Source organism: Trichoderma asperellum, chromosome 3 (genome assembly GCF_020647865.1).
Source record: "Trichoderma asperellum chromosome 3, complete sequence".
Classification (NCBI taxonomy): domain Eukaryota; kingdom Fungi; phylum Ascomycota; class Sordariomycetes; order Hypocreales; family Hypocreaceae; genus Trichoderma; species Trichoderma asperellum.
The window spans coordinates 4,560,183-4,581,389 of NC_089417.1; the positions used below are offsets into that span (position 1 = coordinate 4,560,183).

Sequence of the window (21,207 nt, forward strand, 5' to 3'; positions counted from 1 at the left end):
ATTTCAAGAGGCTCAGGTTGTCCTACTTGAATAGACGCCTTGCCAAGATTGAGCAGAGCGAGGCTGATATGGTAGCTCTTGAGGCTGTTGGCAACATCTTGGTTGTAGATGGTGTCGCCAGAGAAGTAGATGGCGTTGGGAAGACCATTGGTTGTACCAAAGTCGGAAGAAGTGACAATGAAGCCGATGCACTCGCCCTGCGGAGCGTGTTCTGCTGGCGTCGCAATTATCTCAAAAGTCTTACCGCCAGCGACGAGGGTAGCCTTGTCACCGGGGTTAAGACCTGTGCATATGGCCTTGTCTCCAATCTGAACAGCGCCATCTTTGGTTGTGAAAACCTTTTTGCCTTCGAGGACCTTGCGACCGATCTCGTCGAGGTTATCGGGTGATCCTCGTGACTGAGGAGGACGGCGTCAATATGAGGAAGGTCTTCGGGTTTGACTGCGGGATCTTGAGTGTTCTTGAGCACGACCACGGGGCGCACCCATTCTGAGCCAGAAGGAGAGAAGAAAGGATCGGTCAAGAAGCTGACATTGTCGATTTGAAGCAGCGCAGTGGCAGTACCGATATAAGTAACGCTGACGGAGCCCTTGAAGGAAGACATTGTTTTTAGGTTTGATGCGAGATTTTTCGACTGGTTATTGCCTGATTGTCGGATTTGTAGGAGATCTGTGTGCTTGCTGCGTGAAAATTCTGGATTCTGGATTTTGAGGAGAAGATGGAGGGTATTTATCGTCGCTACTCAACGGTAGTATTGTCAACGCATTTAACTCGGGAGACTTACCCAAGTGGTACAAGTCTTCTCAACGATCATCATTCTGACAAACCTTCAATCGCAAGTATCAATTGCGTTAATAATCGAAGAATTGCGAAACTCTGCTCTGCTTACCTCGCTTAACTCACGTTTACGAATTTTCTTTTGTTTTCGCCCGGCGTTCTCGAGTAATTGAAACATCATGGCTTGACTTATACCCAGCTTTCAAAAGTCTTGGCGGATAATGCTACCATAAACGGTTAGCGCCTGTTTATTGTCCACGAATGGTCCATCAAAGAGAAATGTACTGTGCAGTTGGATGGGTAATTTGTGACGATTAGTTTGAAAAAGATTTCGATAGTTTTCTTGCTGCTTTATTAATGCATTATTAATTGAATGTCAGCCGCTTTTGCATGGTAAAGAACGGAGGGGAGCCCTAGTTTATATGGGTTTTTTGGTAGCGAGGCATAGGGCGAGGTTCAGAAAACATGTATAGATATCGGCAGTTGGAATTGGTTGTAGCCGAATATAAGTGTATAGGCTGACGGAAATAGGAGGCTAGACTGATATTTCGTTGAAAACTTCTTCCAATGGAAAGCCTTGTTTGTTTTCCATTTCCTCGATCGTAAAGCAGCCAAGGCAGGCAGCATAATATCAATAGGGAGTGGGTATATATTGAGTGTCTCGGTTTGGTTGCATTCATGTACATATGATATCTTTATGCATCCTTTAAAGATATCCACTACCTAGAAAGTCTCACGCTGCTCCAGACTACATTTGAATCTATGTGCGTAGCACAACTCCAACCATAATAGAAGTTTGAGGGGCTTCAGGTTCTCCCTCTTCAGCTATATCCATATGCCATTTATGCATTAGGACAAGCCCGGGTTCAATAACAGTATAACCTTTCATGATTTGTTCAACTACGCTCATATCCCGAATAATTAAAGGAGTGGGCGTCCTTGCATACGCATCAAGGATCTGTCGAATCTCCTCTTCAGTCAGAAAGTTTGATACTGTATGAGAAAAGCTAAGGAGACTGCCTGGAGCAAGATTGTCTCGCAAATCCTTAAGAATGGCTTGGTCGGTATCCACAGAGAAGAAATGCAGCAATCCCATCATGAGTACACCGACCGGCTTCGAAAAGTCAATTAGCTTTCGAGTTTCTGGGTGGTTCAAGATCGGCTCCAGCTCGAGAACTGATCCTTGGATGAATGCAGTTGTAGGATCTCCGCTGAGCATCTGTCGACCAAAACTAACGGCAACTTCGTCAATATCAACATAGACAACACGAGCATTAGGGTTTACCCTTTGGGCCACCTGATGCGTGTTATCTGCACTAGGCAGTCCTGAGCCCATGTCGATGAACTGATCAATGCCTTGGAAGCACATATACCGCACTGTGCGGCGCAAAAAATGACGAGCTTCCACAATAACGTCGATGGTCTTTGGGTATGCATCTATGACTGCTGCAACAGCATCCCTATCCGAAGGATAATTGTGTTTTCCACCTAGATAGAAATCGTACTTGATGCCGGTCAGACACAAAAGGACGAATATCTGTATTCCTAGTATTGTAATACATACCATCCGGGCAACTGAGGGCCGCGACACATCAACGGCGCTTGGAGGTTCGGGATCCATGATAGATTGTGGCATATTATAGTAATGAAGAAAAGCCTTCAGGGTTGCTTAAAGCTGAATATTTAGAAGAGCACTGCTAAGTAATGGAAAGATCAAATCTCTGAGAGATTATAAGGCAACTCGAGTTGCCGACATTTAAGTGAGAGCACTCAATAGTTATATAAAGACACTTGCCAAGAGAATAGTAGCAAATTTAGCGGTTCTAATTGAAGCGAAACGTCAAGGGTTGAATGCAGGATTACCCTGCTCTTCCTGTGATGGGTCAGTGTCAGATCATCAGGGATCACCACGTAAGCCATCGTGGTCTAGTGCAATTCATTATCACCACATAGGAAGCTGGATCAGTACGAGAGACTGCGCCTTTCGATTTGCCGCATATCCTGCCCTATCCGAGTTAGTTACGGTAGGTCACTGGATCATGACCTTGCCAGGAAGTCTATTTTCTGCTAAAGTCACAGGCTGCTTTATGCATTAGCGCGAATGACACCCAGCCGGCGATGGTTGATGCAGTTTCACATAATGAGATAGGCTTTGCGTATCGCCTGAAAACGCTGACATTTGAATGGCCAATTGTCCAGGCTAACAACCTTCACAAGTTGCTCATCTGAATGAGGCTACAACGCACATTGGGTGTTTAGGGGGTCTAATATCTTCATTAGGGCTTGGTCTACATACCCTCATTTCGAAGCCTTTCTGCGTTTCTATACATACGTTCGGGATGCGCCACATCCTTTGCCACTGTCCAATTCACAATAGCCCCGTAGTTGCGGCATGTATGGACGGATGACCAGGTGGGTGACTTCAACTTACCGCCCTCAAGATATTTGATAGGCTCAACTGTCATATCGTAAGGCGAAGCCTGTCTAAGCAGTGCTCTAAGGAACAGGTCTTAGAAACGGCTTGCATAGGCTTGCAGTCTCGAGTGAAATAACTCACCAAGGTGAACAGGGAGCTTTGGATCAGCCCCTAGCTCGGAGTAATAGTCGAGTTTCGTGTATTGTCGCAACAAGTTCTTGCAGGGCATTAGCGTCTTTCTGGCATATGATTCGATGGACTCTTAACATACGACGCAGTGTAGCCCGTGTGTTACTGATAACCTTCAATTTGAATTAGCCAAAGTATCAATAAAGCTGGATACGAGTTCTTCATACTGCCCATAATACAAATCGTACTCTGGATCGCGCACTAGCCCTCCTACGAGAAGTTTTTCTTCACTTCGCGTAACCCAGACAGTCACGGCGATGCGTCCATCAGCATGTCTACTGACTCACTATCTGACAATGGATTCTCATTTACCTGGACGTAGCTCTTTCCAAGCTTCTTCAAGTTCTGTTGAAGGATCTCTTACGTAGTCTGGGCTAGAAGGAATCCGAATGAGGGCACCAAAGATTACTTTATGTGTACAGCCTTGAAACGCAATTGGCGGTACAAAGCCGCTGTGCTGTTCATGTTTACGACTTTGTTCACTATTTGGCGACTGGCAGAGCATAGCGCCACAGGCTAGAGAACCGCGGGCCTCCGAGAAGACGTATTTACTTTGGACGGGAAAGCGTTTCCGCACGGCTATCTAAGCTGGGAGCAGCGATTTGCGCCACTTCCATGTGGGAAGACGCCTTCCGAGGCGTTGGCGGCTAGGTGCCATTTTGACATTTTGACATTGTCGCGACGGCATGGCTGCCTCCCAGGTGCATTGACTATGAGCTGGTCGCCGAGTTCGAAAGCTCTATATGACTGGCAGTACTTTCGCGACCCGAATGGCACAGATCCATATCCCAAGGAACGTGATATCCTGGGTAGCCAGACAGGGACGATATGGACCACGGTTCGCTGGCATTGGGCTCATTGCTCGTTCATGTGGAAGAAGCTCAACCGAGCTCTCGTTCAGGGACGGACAGCTAACTCCGAAGTTATCCAGCTAAAGCATACCAACCATTGCGTCAACCTGATTTTGTGCATGAATAACCCTGATGCTTTGGGTATCAACGTAGAGATTATTTACCCCCCTGTTAGCAGAGCACACTCACACCTTTGATGGCGCTGATAGTTGAGTTTGTGCGTCTGTGTTTGTGTCAATGCGAATGGAAAAATAATGCCAATTTCAATGCAAGCTTGGAATGCAACCGCTGTGAAGAAGCCTGTCAAGGCCTGTCAGAAGTCCAAGTGCGAACTTAAGTGATAGACTATGAATAACCCAAACATAACTATACCATCCCTAGATGCTTGCAAAAGGCCTCGGTGGAGGGCTCGCGTCCTAAGAATTCTTTCAATGCATCCCTTCCGGGTACGCTGCCGCCTTTCTCCAATACCGTGCGACGGTACCTTTGAAACGCCTCGGCGTTCTTTGCATCGCCTCCAAGAGTGTCGAAAACATCGTCCGCGATCGACTTGGCGCTGGTAGCGGTTAATTATTTCCAAAGTCAATTTTTTTCCATATCTGAGATGACACTCACAACAAGTAACCATAGTAACCAGCATCATACTCATGGATAAAGTGCTTAAAACTGGTGTAGTAACATCCCCATCCCGGTTCGTCCTGATTGGGTTGTGGTATCTCCGCTAAGTATATCTCGGCCCGTAACGAATTAAACAGAGCTGGGATGTCTGTGGCTTCCGCAACCTGATTGCTATTGGCTTCATTAACCTCCAAGTCAAACCTGGCAAGGAATATCTGATTGAGATGATCCAAAGCCTCCATGGCCTTGCTCCGTTGCAGCAGCACACGGATTGACGCCTCTGGAATCTTCTCTGGGGGGTTCGTAGCAGCGGCAGCGGCACCTTCCTGATCCTGGTTGAGATGGGAAGAATGGCCATTTCTCAGCGTGGAAACATGCTGGCTGATCTCGTGGATGACGAGCGGCACATGGCATAGATTTTCCAAGAGCTGACTTGGAAATTCGCCAAAGTCTACAGGGGTCCCATCAGGCCCATGGAACCGAGCAAACTGAGTTATGGACACTAAGTCGTGTATAGCATGCCCAAGCTCATGGAACAGCAACACCACCTGGAAGTATCTAAGTGTACAAGGGCTTCCATCAGAAGGACGAGAGTAGCCAGATAGGATGGCGGAACGAGGGTGTTGGCGATGGCCAGCTTCGTTGGTGAAGCCCTAGAAGACTTGTGAGCATACGTATGCACAGATAGAGAGACCTTGGTGAGCGACCTACTGGAACAATGTTGTGAAGGGACGGGCCGCCCGACTTCCCTGGGCGACTAAACAGATCCAGATAGAGATGCCCAAGGAACTTACCTTGCTCCCCACTGTCCCACACGACAAAGTGCTGCACATCCTCGTGCCAAATATGGGTTTGCGGAGCCATGTCAATGTCTCGGGCATCCCAGTTTTGCTCTTTGGAAACACGCTCAAATCTCAGACCAAACAGATGGCCCAGAAGCTCAGTTGCATTATTCAGGACCGATGTCAAGGGAAAATAGTCAGATATGGTCATACCATCCAGTGAAAAGTTCTCGGCGACCACCTTTTGGTGATAGTGTGACACATCCCACAGCCACAGCTTCCCATCGAAAGGTTTGCCGCGGGATTCAAGGTCTGCCTGTTTCCGGTCTCTCAGTCTGCTGACTTGTCCTTCACCAGCTTCACGTAGCCCTGTTGCTATTTCAGAAAGGAAATTCGATACGGTCTCAGGTGTTTCCGCCAGTCGTTCGGATATCCGTAGCGCTGCGTGGCTACGGTATCCCAAAAGGCGAGCTCTCAGTGCACGCTGCTGGATGATTTCGTCGAAGATGGGCCGATTTGCCTGATGCAAAGTCTCATAGGCATACACAATAGCCCTCCGTGTTTCCGAGCTCTCGGTCGCCGTGCGGTAAAAGCCATTTTGGAGGTCGCTGGCGGACAAGAGAACCTTACCGCTATCCGCCTCACGGGGTAGACCATCAAGCAGCCTTTGCGGGACCCCCTGAAGTTCGTCCGGGTCAAGCAACAAGCTGGCGTCTGCTGTCCGGATATTTTCGCGGAATGCGAACTCAAGCTTTGCAAGAGATTGGTTGATTTCTTGAACCTTGCTCTTGTCCTCTGCCGATCGTGAAAAGGCCCCATTTCTTAAGAAGGTCTGATAGAATACTTCCAACAGGTGCTTGGACTCGACAGAAATGTCTTCCTTCTTTTGACGCACAGCTTCGCATCTTCTACTCACGTCCTCGCGCATGAACAAGGTTGTCTCAAAGTCCTGAAAGAGACGCCGGACCTTGGCAGCCGCTTCTCTCAAAACAGGGTCGGATGAGGTAAATTCATGGATGACCGAAGAATTGCGGTGCGATATTCGCACATTCTCATCCCAAGCTATCGGAAGGATAAAGTTTGCAAAGCTGACGTTCTCTAGAGTCGTAGAAGCGACAAGCCTGTCTATGAGCTTTGCCGAATTGCCAAGGACTGATTCGGCGCCTTGAACCAGGGATGACGCCGTGCATTGTGATGCAGGCTGTTCGTGGGCTTGGGGAGATGACATCTTGGTTCCCTCAATTACCAGACGCCTAAAATGAGCACGGGGGAAACACAAACCGTTGCGAAGCTGCCGAAAGATGAAAATTGCTCACCCTACATCCTTCAATAATTTCCCCGCAAAAAGGTAGATAGGCCCCTTGGAAAAAAAGACATTCGAATAGTCACGCCCAACAGCCAACAAAGTCCCTCACGTCGGCTCGCTGCCTCTTTAGGGTGTTATCCGCCCCACGAAACGTTATAGATATTCCCCAAGAAGTTATAATATTAGAACAGCGATATTAGGCAGTATATGTAGTGCGGAGAACTAGCCTATGGCCTTCCAATTCAATACATGTAGTATCTTGATATTGCGGCCATTTGTCGTCGCGATCAATCGCCATCATTTATCACAGTGAACTTTTATTCTCAAACGCATGCCAACCACCAGTATTCTATTCTTTTGCAATATTTTTGCTGCCAAATGATCGTCATTATATATAGCATTACTCATGAGCAGTTTCATGTTTGTTTCGCTTTTTTCTTTCTATATCTTTTTTATCGTTCGTTTAGTTGTCCAAGCCAGGGCAGTTCTCGGATGTGATGCTGGTCACGGAGGTGTATGGCGCAGGGGAAGTCCAGATCAGGTTGAATGAATCATCCGGGTATGTAGGAGCGTTGTCTATGCCGATTGCATCCGCGATGTTAGTAAGTTCGCTGTGCTCCCAGCTAAACATGGAGTTAGTTAAATGCATCATTAAATAGCGGGAACATTGATCATGAACACTCACCAAATGAGGATATTGCCTGAGCCGGTATAGTCATTGACAAGGTCGGCGACGCAATCAGATTTGGTCTTGCCGCAGCTTGTGTCAACAGTCAAGCCAAGGTCCTGAGCCAAAGGAGTGACCGTGGCGAGAGGACGAAGTCGGCTGTCATCTGAATTCGACTCAGTTAGCTGATGTCCTATCTAGCAAGATTCCCATGATGTTTAACGGGCTGACTCACCCTTGGGCTTCTCTGCGATGATATAGCCGATGTTGTATTGGGAGCTGGCGCCAAAGACGGTTCTTAGGCACTGGGCACGCTCCTGTCCCTGGGTGCTCAGGTTGGGATCACTATCATCACTGGGCTTCTCGCCATGTCGGATGAAGTAGACAGTCTGAGCGGAAGCCAGCGCGGCTCCGGCAAGGAGAAGAAATGTGGCCTTCATCTTGAAGTGCTTTTGAAGTGCTGCAAAGCTACTGCTGAAGAGGAAGTGATCTGTGCGACTCTAGGGACAGAGATGGCATTTATATCCCCAGCTCTCTATATGTTACAGCGAGCGCAACACCATAATTGTATGTGGCTCCTCGCTTCTTCCCCCAGTCCAGCTTGCATACATTTAGCTTTCGTTCCTTCTTGATCTAGTTGTTTCAGCCGGCAACTGGAGCAGGCCAGGGCGCTATCTCCTAATCGCGACCGATGCTCCGTAGGGCCAGCAAGGAAACAGGGAAGGGATCGACATTTATGTCCCTAAATTGTGAGTGCAAAAATCTCCTTATGTAGGCGCCAAGAGTGGCTTCCGAAACGTGGTTTGTAGATCGCTTCGTTTCATGATCTAGTGCCTGCACTTGTTACGGCAGGTAGACTCCTGAGCGCATAAAGGCGAGTAATGAGTTCTACAATTAAACTCAAACATGGAGTCTCTCGTCTACAAATCTCAGATGCTCTCACAGCGTTTGCGCCAACATCGCCAAGACGGCAAATGCGACTTTAATCCCACGGCATGTCCATCAACTGTGGAGACCCCGGGCTGAGGCCCATCGGCTTGTCCCATCTGGCATTGCGGGAGCAATTAATCCCCGCCGTGTCACCTAACACGGGGATGCTACGCTTACGGTGGCACCTTAGATAGGGTGTGCAAGAGTGCAAAAACCCCAATTTTCTAAAAAAACAAGAAAACTAAAAACTAAAAGATACAGTGTGTGCACAGTATATGTACTGTATTTCCCTAGTTACAGCGCCTTATAAGGCCTCTACAAGGCTGAAATATGCCTTAATTTTTAGGCAGTATGACTACTTATAAGCTGGATGACCTTGATCAAATAGGATGACCTTGATCGAATAAGATGACCTTGATTAAATAGGATGACCTTGATCGAATAAGATGACCTTGATCAAATAGGATGACCTTGATCGAATAAGATGACCTTGATCGAATAAGATGACCTTGATCGAATAGGATGACCTTGATCGAATAAGATGACCTTGATCAAATAGGATGACCTTGATCGAATAAGATGACCTTGATCAAATAGGATGACCTTGATCGAATAGGATGACCTTGATCAACTAGATGACCTTGATTGAATAAGATGACCTTGATCGAATAGGATGACCTTGATCGAATAGGATGACCTTGATCGAATAGGATGACCTTGATCGAATAGGATGACCTTGATCGAATAGGATGACCTTGATCAACTAGATGACCTTGATCAAATAGGATGACCTTGATTGAACAAGATGATCATGATCAAGTTGATCAAATAGGAGGTTATCTTATTCGATCAAGGTCATCCTATTCAATCAAGGTCATCTTATTCAATCAAGGTCATCTAGTTGATCAAGGTCATCCTATTCGATCAAGGTCATCTTATTCGATCAAGGTCATCTTATTCGATCAAGGTCATCCTATTCGATCAAGGTCATCCTATTCGATCAAGGTCATCCTATTCGATCAAGGTCATCCTATTCGATCAAGGTCATCTTGTTCAATCAAGGTCATCTTATTCGATCAAGGTCATCCTATTCGATCAAGGTCATCTTGTTCAATCAAGGTCATCCTATTTGATCAAGGTCATCCTATTCGATCAAGGTCATCCTATTCGATCAAGGTCATCTTATTCGATCAAGGTCATCTTATTCGATCAAGGTCATCCTATTTGATCAAGGTCATCCAGCTTATAAGTAGTCATACTGCCTAAAAATTAAGGCATATTTCAGCCTTGCAGAGGCCTTATAAGGCGCTGTAACTAGGAAAATACAGTACATATACTGTACATACACTGTATCTTTTAGTTTTTAGTTTTCTTGTTTTTTTAGAAAATTGGGGTTTTTGCACTCTTGCACACCCTATCTAAGGTGCCACCGTATACGCTACATCTCATTGGAAGAAACATCACGTTGTGACAGCGGACGAAGCATTTCGGTAGACGATTTAGGAAAAGAAGATGAACTAGATATTAGTATTTCTCATCTTTTGTCAATCTCTGCCTAGTCCAGAAATGATCGATATGCTTATTTCCTGCGATTTTTTTCTTTCATCTTGCAAATTCTTGTTGAAAAGAAGAAGCAGGGAGTGGTGGTTACGAGATGTGGGACATGGAGCTGACAATGGAACAATCGGCATCCTGGATAAAACGGCAACCAACTTCCAGCAAGCGCATGAACCAGTTCGATGAGGCAGTGCAAACATAAATAGAGTAGCTGCCCAATTGAGTCTGATATGCAGGTTTTTTTGCAAGCAGTAGAATTTTTGGCACGCCAGCAGTGTGCCCGAATTATCCAAATTCGCTCATATGCCCAAGCCGAGACTATGTTCATCAGTAGTTGTGTGTAAAGCAAAACAAGACTTCTCAATGTCCAACATTGCAACTTTGCCATCTTGCAATGTTGCATATGTATGGCAATACCTGCTGAGTTTTAGAAGGAGGAGCGAAACTCTTTGAGATGGATTCTTTGAATTTGGCTTAATTTTTAGAGTCAATGTGTATGCGTTTCACGCGTTTTACAGTTATTAGTGAGAACCTTTCGTTCTTCTAATCGTATCGCTTGTTAAATTCGGCCCTTGCGCTTTCAGCAATTGCATCGTCAACTAGGACTCTTATAGCCAGCATTGCCATCCCCTTTCCGCTCTTCATTGCCACCTCATGCGAATCGTCCGTCCCTGCAGCAGCGGCAAACTCGCGACTATGCAGAGAGACATTCGGTGCTGTCTGGATGCCGAATCCACTGTGGATGCCAGGCACCACGTGAGTGACATTGCCCATGTCGGTTGAGGCGTTGAAGCTCTCAAGGAGCTTCATATCAACCTTTTCGCCGAGTACAGCCATGTCCTCGATATACGTCTTACATAGTACAGGATTAGACATGACACTCTCATACGTATCCGTCCTATTTTTAAGTAAGTAAGGTATTCATCGGCACATCTGCCACGAAGTGGGAAATGACGAGAGAGATTCTACTTACGGAATATAATTGACCTTGCAAGCAGTTGCTGCAGCAGCAGCCTCCATACAAGCCTTTACTCGCTCCATCAAAAGCTCCCCACGCTTAGTCGTAGGAGCTCGTACATACCAGTTCATACGCGTGTAATCGGTAATGACATTTGGTACAGTCCCGCCAACTTCAATTACGCCATGGATCCTCTCGTCAGGGCGGATCTGTTGGCGCAGAAGCGACACATTGTTATACGCAGCAACGGCAGCATCAAGAGCGTTGACGCCATTCCAAGGCTCGCCGGCCGCATGTGCTGTTACACCGCGGAACTCGACACGGAACTTGAAGCTGGCAATGAGATCTAACCCTGCGATGCCAGAGACTTGGCTGCCTCCTGAGCCAATCAAGCGATGGATAGACATGGGATGGGCCATGATAGACGCAGCAATGTCTTCTGGGGGGTTGAAGGCACCAGCGGTAATCAGTTTGGCCTTGCCGCCACCACCTTCTTCTGCGGGTGTTCCCAGAATTCTCAGCCTGCCTGGGACACCCAGTTTGGATAGAGCATGAGCGGCTCCAAGGAACGCAGCTATAGACGATGTGGCAATGAGATTGTGGCCACAGCCATGCCCGATGTCTGGCAACGCATCGTACTCGCAACACACAACAACTTGACGCCCACCAGAGCCAATGGTAGCCTCGAAGCTGGTGTCAAGGCCCCAAGTCTTTCGCTTTACATCAAATCCTTGCTTCTCCAAGAAGGAGGTAATTGTGTCGTGTGCTTGAAACTCTTTGTAGGCAAGTTCGGGATTATCATGGATTGCTCTATTGACCTCGCGGAGCTGCGAGCTCACCTCGTCAAGATGAGAGTTGACAAGCTGCCGTGCTTGCTCAATATCGACTTTGCTACCCATGTTTATGATATACAATGTTATAAAAACGTTGAAGTAATAGATAGCTTCTGGATAGTGGGCAGAGATATTGACCAAAGCTAATGTGAGCACTCTTGAACAAATATATATCTCGCCAATGTGCCCATGACGGCGACGTTTTCATCGTATCTGATACGTAAAAGTGGGAGCTCTCCATTGGCTAGTACGCTCTGGTCGACTTGATTGGGCCATAACCAACTCAATGCCCATCTTTAGCGACCATCGGCTGCTAAATCGGCAGCTTTGATTCACGTCATGCGGGGTAGCAGCCCCCGAATCTCAGCAACTGTCAGCCCGATCTTCTAAACTGACAAGGCGGACTATGAGCGGCTGAGGCTTACCGACGGTCGGCAACTCAGCCGCAGCGACGGCGCACGAGGACAGCATCCCGCAAGCCTCCCTTTTCTCAGGCACCTTCTCAGAGTCTTTTAAGACGGGGCGATCTCGTAGGCCCACAAAAGAGATTGATAATATCTTGGAAAATCAACTTCTCCTCTTTTTATGAAGGGGGCAGACATTTTGTTCCCTGAGTCAAGCATCAGTTAGGATATTGATCGGACAAAACTGGAACCTTGAGTTGTTCGACATGGATTGTGCCAACTCCGCCGCTGACATTCGTCCAAAAGTCCGCCGCTCAAAAAACGGATGCTATACTTGTCGCATCAAGAAAGTCAAATGTGACGAAGTACGGCCACGGTGTGAGCGATGCGTTCGTCTAAGACGGCTCTGTGACTACGAGCCCAAGATGAAGCACAATGACGTGTTGGCCATGTCTCGAGGATACAGGCTGGCACTTGAGAACTCCAAGACATTGCCGACTTGGGCACAACGCGCAGCGCTAACTAGAGCTCTTGCTCTTCCAACACGGCTTCCAGAGTTTCCCAGTAGCGCGTGCTCGCTGGATCTCACTTCGGCTGATCATGAGGCGATACGCTATTTCCGTACAACGTTTGCTAGGATTCAACACACCAAGAATCCTGATTACTCGCTCTTCTCCATAATATTCGCAATTGCTGAAGATGAGCCGATGGTTATGCATGCTTTGTTGGCTCTCGGAGGCAATGAAATTGAATTTCGGCGAAACAGTAACTCAGACGGAGCAATTAGCCACAGTGCCAGGGAAGAACGAGATCGTAGCAGCAAATGGACTCCTGTCCAACATTATTCAGCTGCTTTGGGCCTTTTAGCCGATGTAATAGGGGCTGCAGACGACGGTCGGCAGTTAGAACTGGACCCCATCTTTGCTGTGTTATACCTGATGCTTGTTTACGAGCAGAAGTATGGTGATGGGTCTTGCTCAGGGTTATCAAATCACCTTGCTGGAGCTGCTATAATTGTGAAATACCGGTGCCAGAACCTCTCAGATCAAATATCCAAGCGTGGGTGGCAGGGAACTCCGGTATTGACCAGAACAAAGCGGCTGCGAAGTCACCCAGATGAACCGGGTTTATCCCTTTTTGTGATCCGGCTGCTTGTTTGGATTGCTCTCTGCGATTCGACAGCCGCAACTTTTGGGATTGGTGGCCAGTTCAACAGTGAGATAAAGGATATTGTGGGGCCCGATGACACTTCATCTATTCCTGGATTCGATGCTCTACATAGATACTCGAATTCTTTATACCGCTCAATGTGGGGTGATTCATACCCGCAGGTAGAACTGCTGGATGATGTGGAGAATCGAGACATCTTTGCGTTTCTCTGCGCATGCATGCAGCTTCGCGCCATGATAGCTGGTCTAGCTGGGCTTGACGTGAATGAGCTTAGGCAACGCGTACCAGTAATTGAAGCCGCCTTTGAACAGATTGACAAGCGTTATGGGGAGCTACTTGAGGTAGCATCAAACATTTCTCTGTCTACAGACAACTCGCATCGTCTCGTCGCCAACATTCGCGCCTTCATTCCCTTATATCATGCTTCCAAGCTTGAACTCATGCGTCTAATTCGAGGAAAAGGCATAGCCATCAGAACAGAAATAGTTCCAAAAGCACATATTAGCGCCATTATTGATTTGGCCATTCAAGCTGACAAGCATCAAGGTATTGAAGCGACCATTAGAGTTGCTTGGCCGCTCTTTGTGGTTGCTCTTGAGACGAATGACGAAGTTCATCGGCGTTGGATCCTCGGTCGATTTCAGATGATGAGCCGCTACAGTAAGAATTTAGATCGCGCACACCAATTTCTAAAAGAGATTTTGCCGGTGGGGAGCGTTTCTGGTCAAAGAATAGGTCTTGGTGAGAATACTCGTCTCGTGAATGGTGAAGTATTCGTTATATAGGTGTGTGGGTTTGTTGAGTTTGGCTGCTGTATCTTACGAGAAACAAGCAAGTCTGAGGATGAGATTTAGGCATGGCCCCTAGGAGAATGGAGTATACTTGGACGAGCATACGAAATTTTTTTAACGAGTTTTATCATGATTGGAAGAAACATGTATAGATAGTATGACAGTTTAGCCATGATTGCTCTTAGCGGATAGTTTTGTATTTTATTCCAACTGCAATACTTTAAGTTTCAATGGTTCCATAGGAGACACAGCATCAAGTTGTTATCTTAATAGTCCTGTGCTGCTTCTTTAGCGTGTTCATAGCTTTCTCTTGCTGTTGATTGGAATGTTGACTTAGAATTCCGGGTATAGCGAAATCCAAATATCACATTAGCTCCGACTAGCTCACGTTTAGTACGCGAGCTACCACGCGAGAGACGAGAAACCCAGCATTTTCCATCCTTGTTAAAAATGATTTGCCATGATTAATTTTCAATGTTGCCAAAAAGGCACATGAAACGGCATTAAACAAGTCACTGGCTCATTATGAATTGCAACGAGCTCCAAGAAAGCGCCACTGGGGAGCGCTATATGATTAAGCGGCCCAAGGCGCTGCAGTGGTTCCATAATGGGCGACTCGTGAAGGAGAGCGATGAGGAGAGACAAGCAGGTCGTTTTGAGCTCTTCCTCGATCTGTTGTGTAAGTTATGGCCGTTGTTGAACTAAAGAGAAAAGGGCTTGCTAATGGAGATATCGTCCATTGCCATGCAGATGTCGCCATAGTAGCGAACTTCAGCGATGACCTCGCAGAGAATCCAGATGGCCAGCATCTCGCCAAATACATTCTCATTTTTGCGCCCGCATGGCATATCTGGGTCGATCTCCGCGAAATCATGAACTCGTACTACACAGATGACCTCCTCCAGCGACTCATCATCTTATGGGTCATGGCGCTCTTGGTTCTCTACGCGAATAATGCTCGTCTCGTTGATGAAGACTTATCGGCAATGCAAACGACTGCTGGCGCGTACGTCGTCGCCCGATTCACCACCATGTGCGCGTTTCTAGTCTGCTCTTTCGCCAGCTATCAGCACCGCATGCAGGCTCGTATCTTGGCCTTTTTCATGTTTATAGGCCTGTTTATCACTATTCCGCTCTTCTTTGAGGAGGTTAGCATTGAGGCCAAAATCGCTGTTGTCGCTGTTATTATCTTTTACCAAGAGGTAACTTGGTCAATCACTTTAAGTCCATGGATAAAGCGCAAATTGAAACTTACGTACAGCACGGCGGTTGACATTGCTCATGAAATCGACCGCATGGCTGCATTTTTCATCATTATTCTTGGCGAATTCGTATACAGCGTCATTGTTGGAGACCCAGCTGGGGTAGGCTTGACGCAGGGTTATGCCAAAGCTGCTTTCACCCTCATCATTGCATTCTGTCTCAATTGGATATACGTCAGCGGTGATGGGAGCTTGGAGGCAACGCATCCAATTCGGAGATCTGCTTGGACGGCCTTTGGCTTCTTTCTGCTCCATTTGCCATTATCCGCGTCGTTTCTCATTGGCGGTCACATTGCAGCCATTAGTACACGACTAGATGAGTTTGAAGACGGACAGCGATGGTTACTGGGAGGAGGTCTGGGCGTCGGCATGTTTTGTCTCTGGATCTATGGCATGTTGTATCGCACGCACGATGAAGATTGCCTAATTCTGTCAAAGACGCCTCGTATCGGCATGCGTCTAGTCGTTGCCATTATTCTTCTTGCGTTGCCCGCAACAAATGACAGCTTATCCACCACGGATTTTATGGCCATAGTCATGTCACTCTTTGCATTTTTGATTATCTGGGAGACCATTGGAGGACTTCTCAAGGGCGCTCAATTTTTTGAACCGTGGACTGATCGAAATCCGCCTATAAGAGATGGTGAGACGAGCGAGGAAGATTTATGAGGCGCTTGTGCTACTACGTTTCCACCAAGAAAATAAACGTTATAGCGGTGATTTGTTAATAGATTACAGAAGGATTTCAGTTCCTCTTTTCATAATGCTACTATTGGATACTCGTCTGATTTGTTATTCATGCACATGCTTATGCATGCCAGTATCCTCAACTGTAGGCCTCCCGCATGTTACAGATAAGCGCCACCCTTGACAGCTACAGCCAATAGCACGACCCAAAACCAGACCTGCAGGATTAAATGTGCGACCGACACTATAATTCTTCTTGCACATTGCACCTTTTAGGCGATTGTAATTGGTCTTTGAGCTTGATACCGCCCAAGCAAGATCCGTACCTCCATGTAGTTGTAGTTACTCAGGCAGCTTTTCAGACTTCTCCATTTCGCCATCTTCCCTTCAAATTTAAGTTAGAAACGGCCAGTACAAGTCTTGTTCACTTTTTCATATCATAATTTTGAATATCGCTCGGAACGTAACAGACCGACACATGCCTTCTGTCTCTCATATCCGAGGCGGTCTAGCAAACGCCCGACGGGAGTTTGCCAGGCATGTCAATGCAGCCAGCCTGCCCAATGCTATTCACAAGACTGATGAAGAAGCTCGCAGCATTCACTATGGCACCGAAACTTCAATGACTTGCTCCGATAGCTCATCTATTAAGACAATAAACCACGTAGAAGACGATAATAGCGTTACTGACGACATCATCGGCGAATGCTCGAGCTATTCCACTGCGACACAAAATTATTCTGAAACAACTGCAAAAGCGACTGCAAACGCTGAAGCCACTGCTTCAAGTACCGAAGATATGAATGGGGCACAAGAACCTTCCGCACAACTCTCTGCTGATGGAGCTCAGACAGCGGTTCAGCGAGTGAGTACAACATACGCTATCCTCGAGATTCTGAGATCAAGCATGCTCTTTTAACACTTTTATCAAATAGCTTGGAAAAGCTGCTCGCGAGAATCCTATGCTCGCTGCAGCTACGGTAGTCACTGGAGCTGGAGTTGCTGTCGTTGCTGTTCCCGCTCTTATCACTGCCCCTATCATGGGAATAGCTGGAATGGCGGGATTTACCCAGGCAGGAATAGCTGGAGGTAAGAGCACGAATTTCCTCTGTTCATACCACGCTACTTGGGAACATATCTTCTCACTAATTACTCGAAATGTAGCATCTATTGCATCGGCACTACAAGCAAGCATCGGCAACGTTGCCGCCGGAAGCATTTTTGCGACGGTACAAAGCGCTGCTGCTGGAGGATACGGCGTGGCAGCTTTGGCTGGCACGGCTCAGGCTGTTGGAGGCGCTGTTGCTGGTGCTGGGAGCATTGGAACAGCTTGGACTTGGTTGAGAGGCAAACCGAAAGCAGAGCCATCAAAGCAGTAGCACGTACCAAAGAACAGGGTTGGGTATATAATGAGGCGGTTTTCAGAACTACTCACTCTCAACCTTTGCATTAACACATATGACAGCATCTAGAATCATAAGAGCATCAAGATTTTGCATCGATATAGATGGGAATATAACAGCAGAATCCCATATTGATACAGGTGTTCTGGCATACTTTGCATTGGAACAGGTACATGTGTGTTCAGTTACCAAATGGTGAATTCTCTCTTTAATTCCTGGTTTTCTTTCACTTTCTTCTGTTTACTCGGCAAGTGTTGCACCTGCTGCCCTCCAAATAACGCGACTCGCTCAATAGAAGGCTCCCTTGCCAAGCCACATTGTAGGCCTCCCGCATTGTCATGCGCATCGGCCTGTACATGTACTTGGGCAGATACAACCAAACACGGAGATGGCAGCGGGGAAAAAATATCCCCTTGCTGAATGCTATTTATCTATATCTCTGGCTATACACACCTTAATTTTTGATGGTGCTACCCAAAACTTAGTAGTCTGCAAGCTCCGAAAGCCCAAACCCTCATCCTTCCTCTGCTCTTTTAGTCCCCCGCAAAACATAGTTGCATCGAGGAACAAGTTTCCATCTTCTACTTCCAAACAAAGGAAAAAGAAACCAAGATGTCTTTTTTAGATCAGCTTGGCCAGGGCTTGGCTGTTGTTCAGCGAGAGGCTGCCAAACACATCACCGCAGAAAACATCAACCGAGCGGCCGAAGAGATTCGGAGGCATGTCGATAATGCTGCGCAGCAAGTACACCAGGCACGTCCTCTGTTTTTCTTTCCCTTTTTTTATCCCCAGATCTATGTAATGCTCAACTAGCGAACTTCATAATCAGCATGCCACTCTAGAAAATATGAATCGGGCGGGCGAAGAGATTCGGAAGCACGTCGATTATGCTGCGCAGCAAATACAGGAGGTACGTCCTCTTTTTCTGTTTTTTCTTCTCTTTTTTGTTCCTCTTTAGATCTGTGTAATACTCAGCTAAAAAAATAATAATCAGCATGTCACTCCAGAAAATATGAACCGAGCAAGCGAAGAAGTACAAAAAGCTTTAGACAACGCCGTGCGAGTTGTAGGTGAGGCGGCCGAGAACGCTCGGCCTCATGTTGAAGGAGCGATTACCAGTCTCAAAGATACAGCAAGCCATGTGGAGGAGTGGACCAAAGATGAGAAAAATATTGAGGCCGTCAAGAATGCTGCTCAAGTTGCAGCTCAGGGGGCAAGTGATAGACTCGCTTTATGCCCTACAAGTATGATATAACATGCTAACGTCGATGCAGACTGCCAATTTCGCGAAGGAGAACCCTGGACTTGTCGCTGGACTATTCATGATGGTTGCCCCTGGAATCATCACGGCCCCGGTGATGGGCGTGGCCAGAGTGCTGGGTTTTACCTCAGGAGGCATTGCCGCCAGTGAGCACACCCTTCTCCAGCGTTGTCCAGTTCCTTTACCCTCTCACTTTACGTATACTAACAATAATCGCAATGTTGTAGATTCGATTGCGTCAGGAGCTCAATCCGCTGCCGGGAATGTCGCTGCCAAGGGCGCCTTTGCTACTGTGCAGAGCGCAGCAGCCGGAGGATACGGCTCAGGTGTGCTCGCTGGCGTAGTTCGAGTCGCTGGAGGAGCCATAGCTGGGCTTGGTGGAATTGGACGTGGGCTTATGAATTGGCTGGGAGGCGGTCGTCAATATCCTCCGCCACGTCGTGAAGAGCATTGAAGCCCTCTGGCTTGATGAGTTGATACATACATATCACATATATATCACATATATATCCGTGCCCAGAGTACAGCCAGCAGCCTTGCCTCGGCCCGTGCCGGTTTGGGCAAAGGGCCACATGCAGTCTTTACCCTCTAGAATGGAATCCTATGCTGCTAAATTATAGACTATGCGGAGACCGGCGGACGTTCCGCGACCGCGTGATTGGTTTTAGTTGGCGACCCGCCAATATTGTGCCCCTACCAACAATCGTGAGGAGCGAGCGAGCGCGCGCCCACGCCGACGACTGACTAAGGCAAGATTCTAGTTAGCTGTTCCTATTCTGGCAAATGAATCTCCGTCGCATTTCTAGCTCAAACAAATCGTGAGCAGTTTCCCTGCGTTCCTTGCGCGCGCCGATCCCGACTGTCTGGAAATCTTCAGCAAAGGCCCAGTCGCAGCTGAATGCGAGTGCGAGTGCGACGATGGAGAAACCAGCAGACGCAAGACATACAGTGAACACAGCAGCTGCTGCTGCTGCCATCGCCAAGCATGCCAAGGACGAAGCATCACCATCACCCACAGCGACGCCGGCGAAGAAGCCTCGCGTCGGCGCTTCTCCTCACGCCGGGTCCTCTCCTGCTGAAGTAGCAGCTTCGCCGGGCTCAGCGCCATTCGTCGCAGATTTGGTTCCCGATGAGACGATCGAAGCCGACGACGATGCGGCCAGCGACGACGGCTACGAGACCGATTCAGCGTCGCGAGCCTCAACATCAATCTGCAGTACTGTGCGCGACTACGAATTCGAGAACAACAGGCGCTATCACCGGTTCCAAGAAGGGCGATATCAATTCCCAAACGATGAGCCAGAGCAGGAGAGGGAGGACATGAAGCACGCCATGATAGTGCATCTCTGTCAGGGGAAGCTTCATTATGCGCCGCTGGAAAATCCGCAAAAGATTCTGGATGTAGGGACAGGGACGGGTATTTGGGCCATTGATAGTAAGAAGCTCTCGCCGATTTTGCGGCGCTCTCTTTGCGCAAAGGCGCTCTTTGTTCCTTTTCTCGCTTCAGAGCCAAGTGAGGGAGGGAAAAATATGACCAGTCATAACTGACCATGCAATTGTTATAGTGGGAGACGAATACCCAGAAGCAGAGATTCAGGGCATTGATTTGAGTCCAATCCAGCCGCAATGGGTGCCGCCGAACGTCTCCTTCATGGTTGATGATGCCGAGGCAGACTGGTTGATCCCCCCTGAGTCTCTAGACTATATTCACATTCGGCATATGACCTCGTCAATACGAGACTGGCCTACACTATTATCACGAGCATATCGGTAAGTCCACTCCCGCTCTTTATCTCATCAGCCATTTTGTTATTGAGATACCGTGGTATTAATTTTTTTTTTTTTTTGCCCCTGCCAATAGAGCCTTAAAGCCTGGTGGGTGGATCGAGCTGCAAGAACTAAAATTCCAAGTCAAATGCGACGACGGAACGGTCCGCGAGGGCAACAAAATCCAGCATTTTTACGAAACCATGGAGAGCGCACTCGGCCATTTCAACGTCGATCTGCTCGCTATGCGACACAACAAAAAGAACGTCACCGATGCGGGTTTTGTCGATGTCACTGAGATACCCTTCAAGATCCCGATCGGCACGTGGCCGAAAGACCCCCGGCTGAAAATGGTTGGGCTCTACAACAGGAGCATGATTCAAGATGCGCTGTATGGAGTTGCCGTGAGGCCATTTACGCGGGGGCTCAAGTGGACACTGGAGGAGCTGGAGGTCTATCTAGTGGATGTCCGCAAGGAATTAACAGACAACAGCCAACACGGTTACATGCCATTTAATGTTGTCATAGGGCAAAAACCAAGATAAAAAGGATGGGAGCTTTTTTTCTTTTTTTTGTTT

At 47.6% G+C, this 21,207-nt stretch overlaps 11 protein-coding genes across 11 annotated transcripts; 6 read left to right on the forward strand and 5 right to left on the reverse strand.

Annotated features, from left to right (window-relative positions):
* Nucleotides 1-109: 109 nt before the first annotated feature.
* TrAFT101_006091 (uncharacterized protein) lies at nt 110-1,123 on the reverse strand. The gene is made up of 3 exons (XM_066127655.1): nt 1,063-1,123; nt 890-1,001; nt 110-827 (listed from the first exon to the last, which is right to left on the reverse strand). Exon 3 carries the CDS (start codon nt 602-604, stop codon nt 227-229), a length of 378 nt encoding a protein of 125 aa, XP_065983768.1. The 5' UTR covers nt 605-827; nt 890-1,001; nt 1,063-1,123; the 3' UTR covers nt 110-226.
* Nucleotides 1,124-1,537: 414 nt separating this feature from the next.
* TrAFT101_006092 (uncharacterized protein) lies at nt 1,538-2,398 on the reverse strand (the record flags this gene model as incomplete). Its single annotated transcript, XM_024900261.2, has 2 exons — nt 1,538-2,281; nt 2,342-2,398. The coding sequence occupies 2 exons, from the start codon at nt 2,396-2,398 to the stop codon at nt 1,538-1,540; spliced, it is 801 nt and encodes a 266-aa protein (XP_024760619.2).
* Nucleotides 2,399-4,094: 1,696 nt separating this feature from the next.
* TrAFT101_006093 (uncharacterized protein) lies at nt 4,095-4,430 on the forward strand (the record flags this gene model as incomplete). The annotated part of the gene is made up of 1 exon (XM_066127656.1): nt 4,095-4,430. The coding sequence occupies one exon, from the start codon at nt 4,095-4,097 to the stop codon at nt 4,428-4,430; it is 336 nt and encodes a 111-aa protein (XP_065983769.1).
* Nucleotides 4,431-4,599: 169 nt separating this feature from the next.
* TrAFT101_006094 (uncharacterized protein) lies at nt 4,600-6,861 on the reverse strand (the record flags this gene model as incomplete). Its single annotated transcript, XM_024900268.2, has 3 exons — nt 4,600-4,789; nt 4,849-5,504; nt 5,563-6,861. The coding sequence occupies 3 exons, from the start codon at nt 6,859-6,861 to the stop codon at nt 4,600-4,602; spliced, it is 2,145 nt and encodes a 714-aa protein (XP_024760621.2).
* A 541-nt stretch (nt 6,862-7,402) lies between these two features.
* Nucleotides 7,403-8,046, reverse strand: TrAFT101_006095 (uncharacterized protein; the record flags this gene model as incomplete). The annotated part of the gene is made up of 3 exons (XM_024905652.2): nt 7,403-7,562; nt 7,625-7,772; nt 7,842-8,046. 3 exons carry the CDS (start codon nt 8,044-8,046, stop codon nt 7,403-7,405), a joined length of 513 nt encoding a protein of 170 aa, XP_024760622.1.
* A 2,498-nt stretch (nt 8,047-10,544) lies between these two features.
* On the reverse strand, nt 10,545-12,069 carry TrAFT101_006096 (uncharacterized protein). The gene is made up of 2 exons (XM_024901932.2): nt 11,067-12,069; nt 10,545-10,991 (listed from the first exon to the last, which is right to left on the reverse strand). Exons 1-2 carry the CDS (start codon nt 11,948-11,950, stop codon nt 10,637-10,639), a joined length of 1,239 nt encoding a protein of 412 aa, XP_024760623.2. The 5' UTR covers nt 11,951-12,069; the 3' UTR covers nt 10,545-10,636.
* Nucleotides 12,070-12,300: 231 nt separating this feature from the next.
* TrAFT101_006097 (uncharacterized protein) lies at nt 12,301-14,494 on the forward strand. The gene has a single exon (XM_024908207.2). The coding sequence runs from the start codon at nt 12,555-12,557 to the stop codon at nt 14,241-14,243; it is 1,689 nt and encodes a 562-aa protein (XP_024760624.2). The 5' UTR covers nt 12,301-12,554; the 3' UTR covers nt 14,244-14,494.
* A 179-nt stretch (nt 14,495-14,673) lies between these two features.
* On the forward strand, nt 14,674-16,180 carry TrAFT101_006098 (uncharacterized protein; the record flags this gene model as incomplete). The annotated part of the gene is made up of 2 exons (XM_066127657.1): nt 14,674-14,928; nt 15,000-16,180. The coding sequence occupies exons 1-2, from the start codon at nt 14,775-14,777 to the stop codon at nt 16,178-16,180; spliced, it is 1,335 nt and encodes a 444-aa protein (XP_065983770.1). The 5' UTR covers nt 14,674-14,774.
* Nucleotides 16,181-16,565: 385 nt separating this feature from the next.
* TrAFT101_006099 (uncharacterized protein) lies at nt 16,566-17,765 on the forward strand. Its single transcript, XM_024910635.2, has 3 exons — nt 16,566-17,063; nt 17,134-17,287; nt 17,363-17,765. Exons 1-3 carry the CDS (start codon nt 16,677-16,679, stop codon nt 17,575-17,577), a joined length of 756 nt encoding a protein of 251 aa, XP_024760625.2. The 5' UTR covers nt 16,566-16,676; the 3' UTR covers nt 17,578-17,765.
* Nucleotides 17,766-18,213: 448 nt separating this feature from the next.
* Nucleotides 18,214-19,316, forward strand: TrAFT101_006100 (uncharacterized protein; the record flags this gene model as incomplete). The annotated part of the gene is made up of 5 exons (XM_066127658.1): nt 18,214-18,354; nt 18,431-18,511; nt 18,596-18,814; nt 18,876-19,008; nt 19,090-19,316. 5 exons carry the CDS (start codon nt 18,214-18,216, stop codon nt 19,314-19,316), a joined length of 801 nt encoding a protein of 266 aa, XP_065983771.1.
* A 464-nt stretch (nt 19,317-19,780) lies between these two features.
* On the forward strand, nt 19,781-21,174 carry TrAFT101_006101 (uncharacterized protein; the record flags this gene model as incomplete). The annotated part of the gene is made up of 3 exons (XM_024909865.1): nt 19,781-20,297; nt 20,428-20,632; nt 20,724-21,174. The coding sequence occupies 3 exons, from the start codon at nt 19,781-19,783 to the stop codon at nt 21,172-21,174; spliced, it is 1,173 nt and encodes a 390-aa protein (XP_024760627.1).
* Nucleotides 21,175-21,207: the final 33 nt, after the last annotated feature.

Bases quoted from the DNA above. Each gene is read 5' to 3' on its own strand.
- TrAFT101_006096 (XM_024901932.2), bottom strand. From the start codon at position 11,950: ATGGGTAGCAAAGTCGATATTGAGCAAGCACGGCAGCTTGTCAACTCT. The intron at 10,992-11,066 runs GTAAGTAGAATC...ACTTAAAAATAG, and splicing joins TGCAAGGTCAATTATATTCC to GACGGATACGTATGAGAGTG.
- TrAFT101_006097 (XM_024908207.2), top strand. From the start codon at position 12,555: ATGGATTGTGCCAACTCCGCCGCTGACATTCGTCCAAAAGTCCGCCGC.
- TrAFT101_006099 (XM_024910635.2), top strand. From the start codon at position 16,677: ATGCCTTCTGTCTCTCATATCCGAGGCGGTCTAGCAAACGCCCGACGG. The intron at 17,064-17,133 runs GTGAGTACAACA...TTTATCAAATAG, and splicing joins CTCAGACAGCGGTTCAGCGA to CTTGGAAAAGCTGCTCGCGA. The intron at 17,288-17,362 runs GTAAGAGCACGA...CTCGAAATGTAG, and splicing joins CCAGGCAGGAATAGCTGGAG to CATCTATTGCATCGGCACTA.
- TrAFT101_006091 (XM_066127655.1), bottom strand. From the start codon at position 604: ATGTCTTCCTTCAAGGGCTCCGTCAGCGTTACTTATATCGGTACTGCC.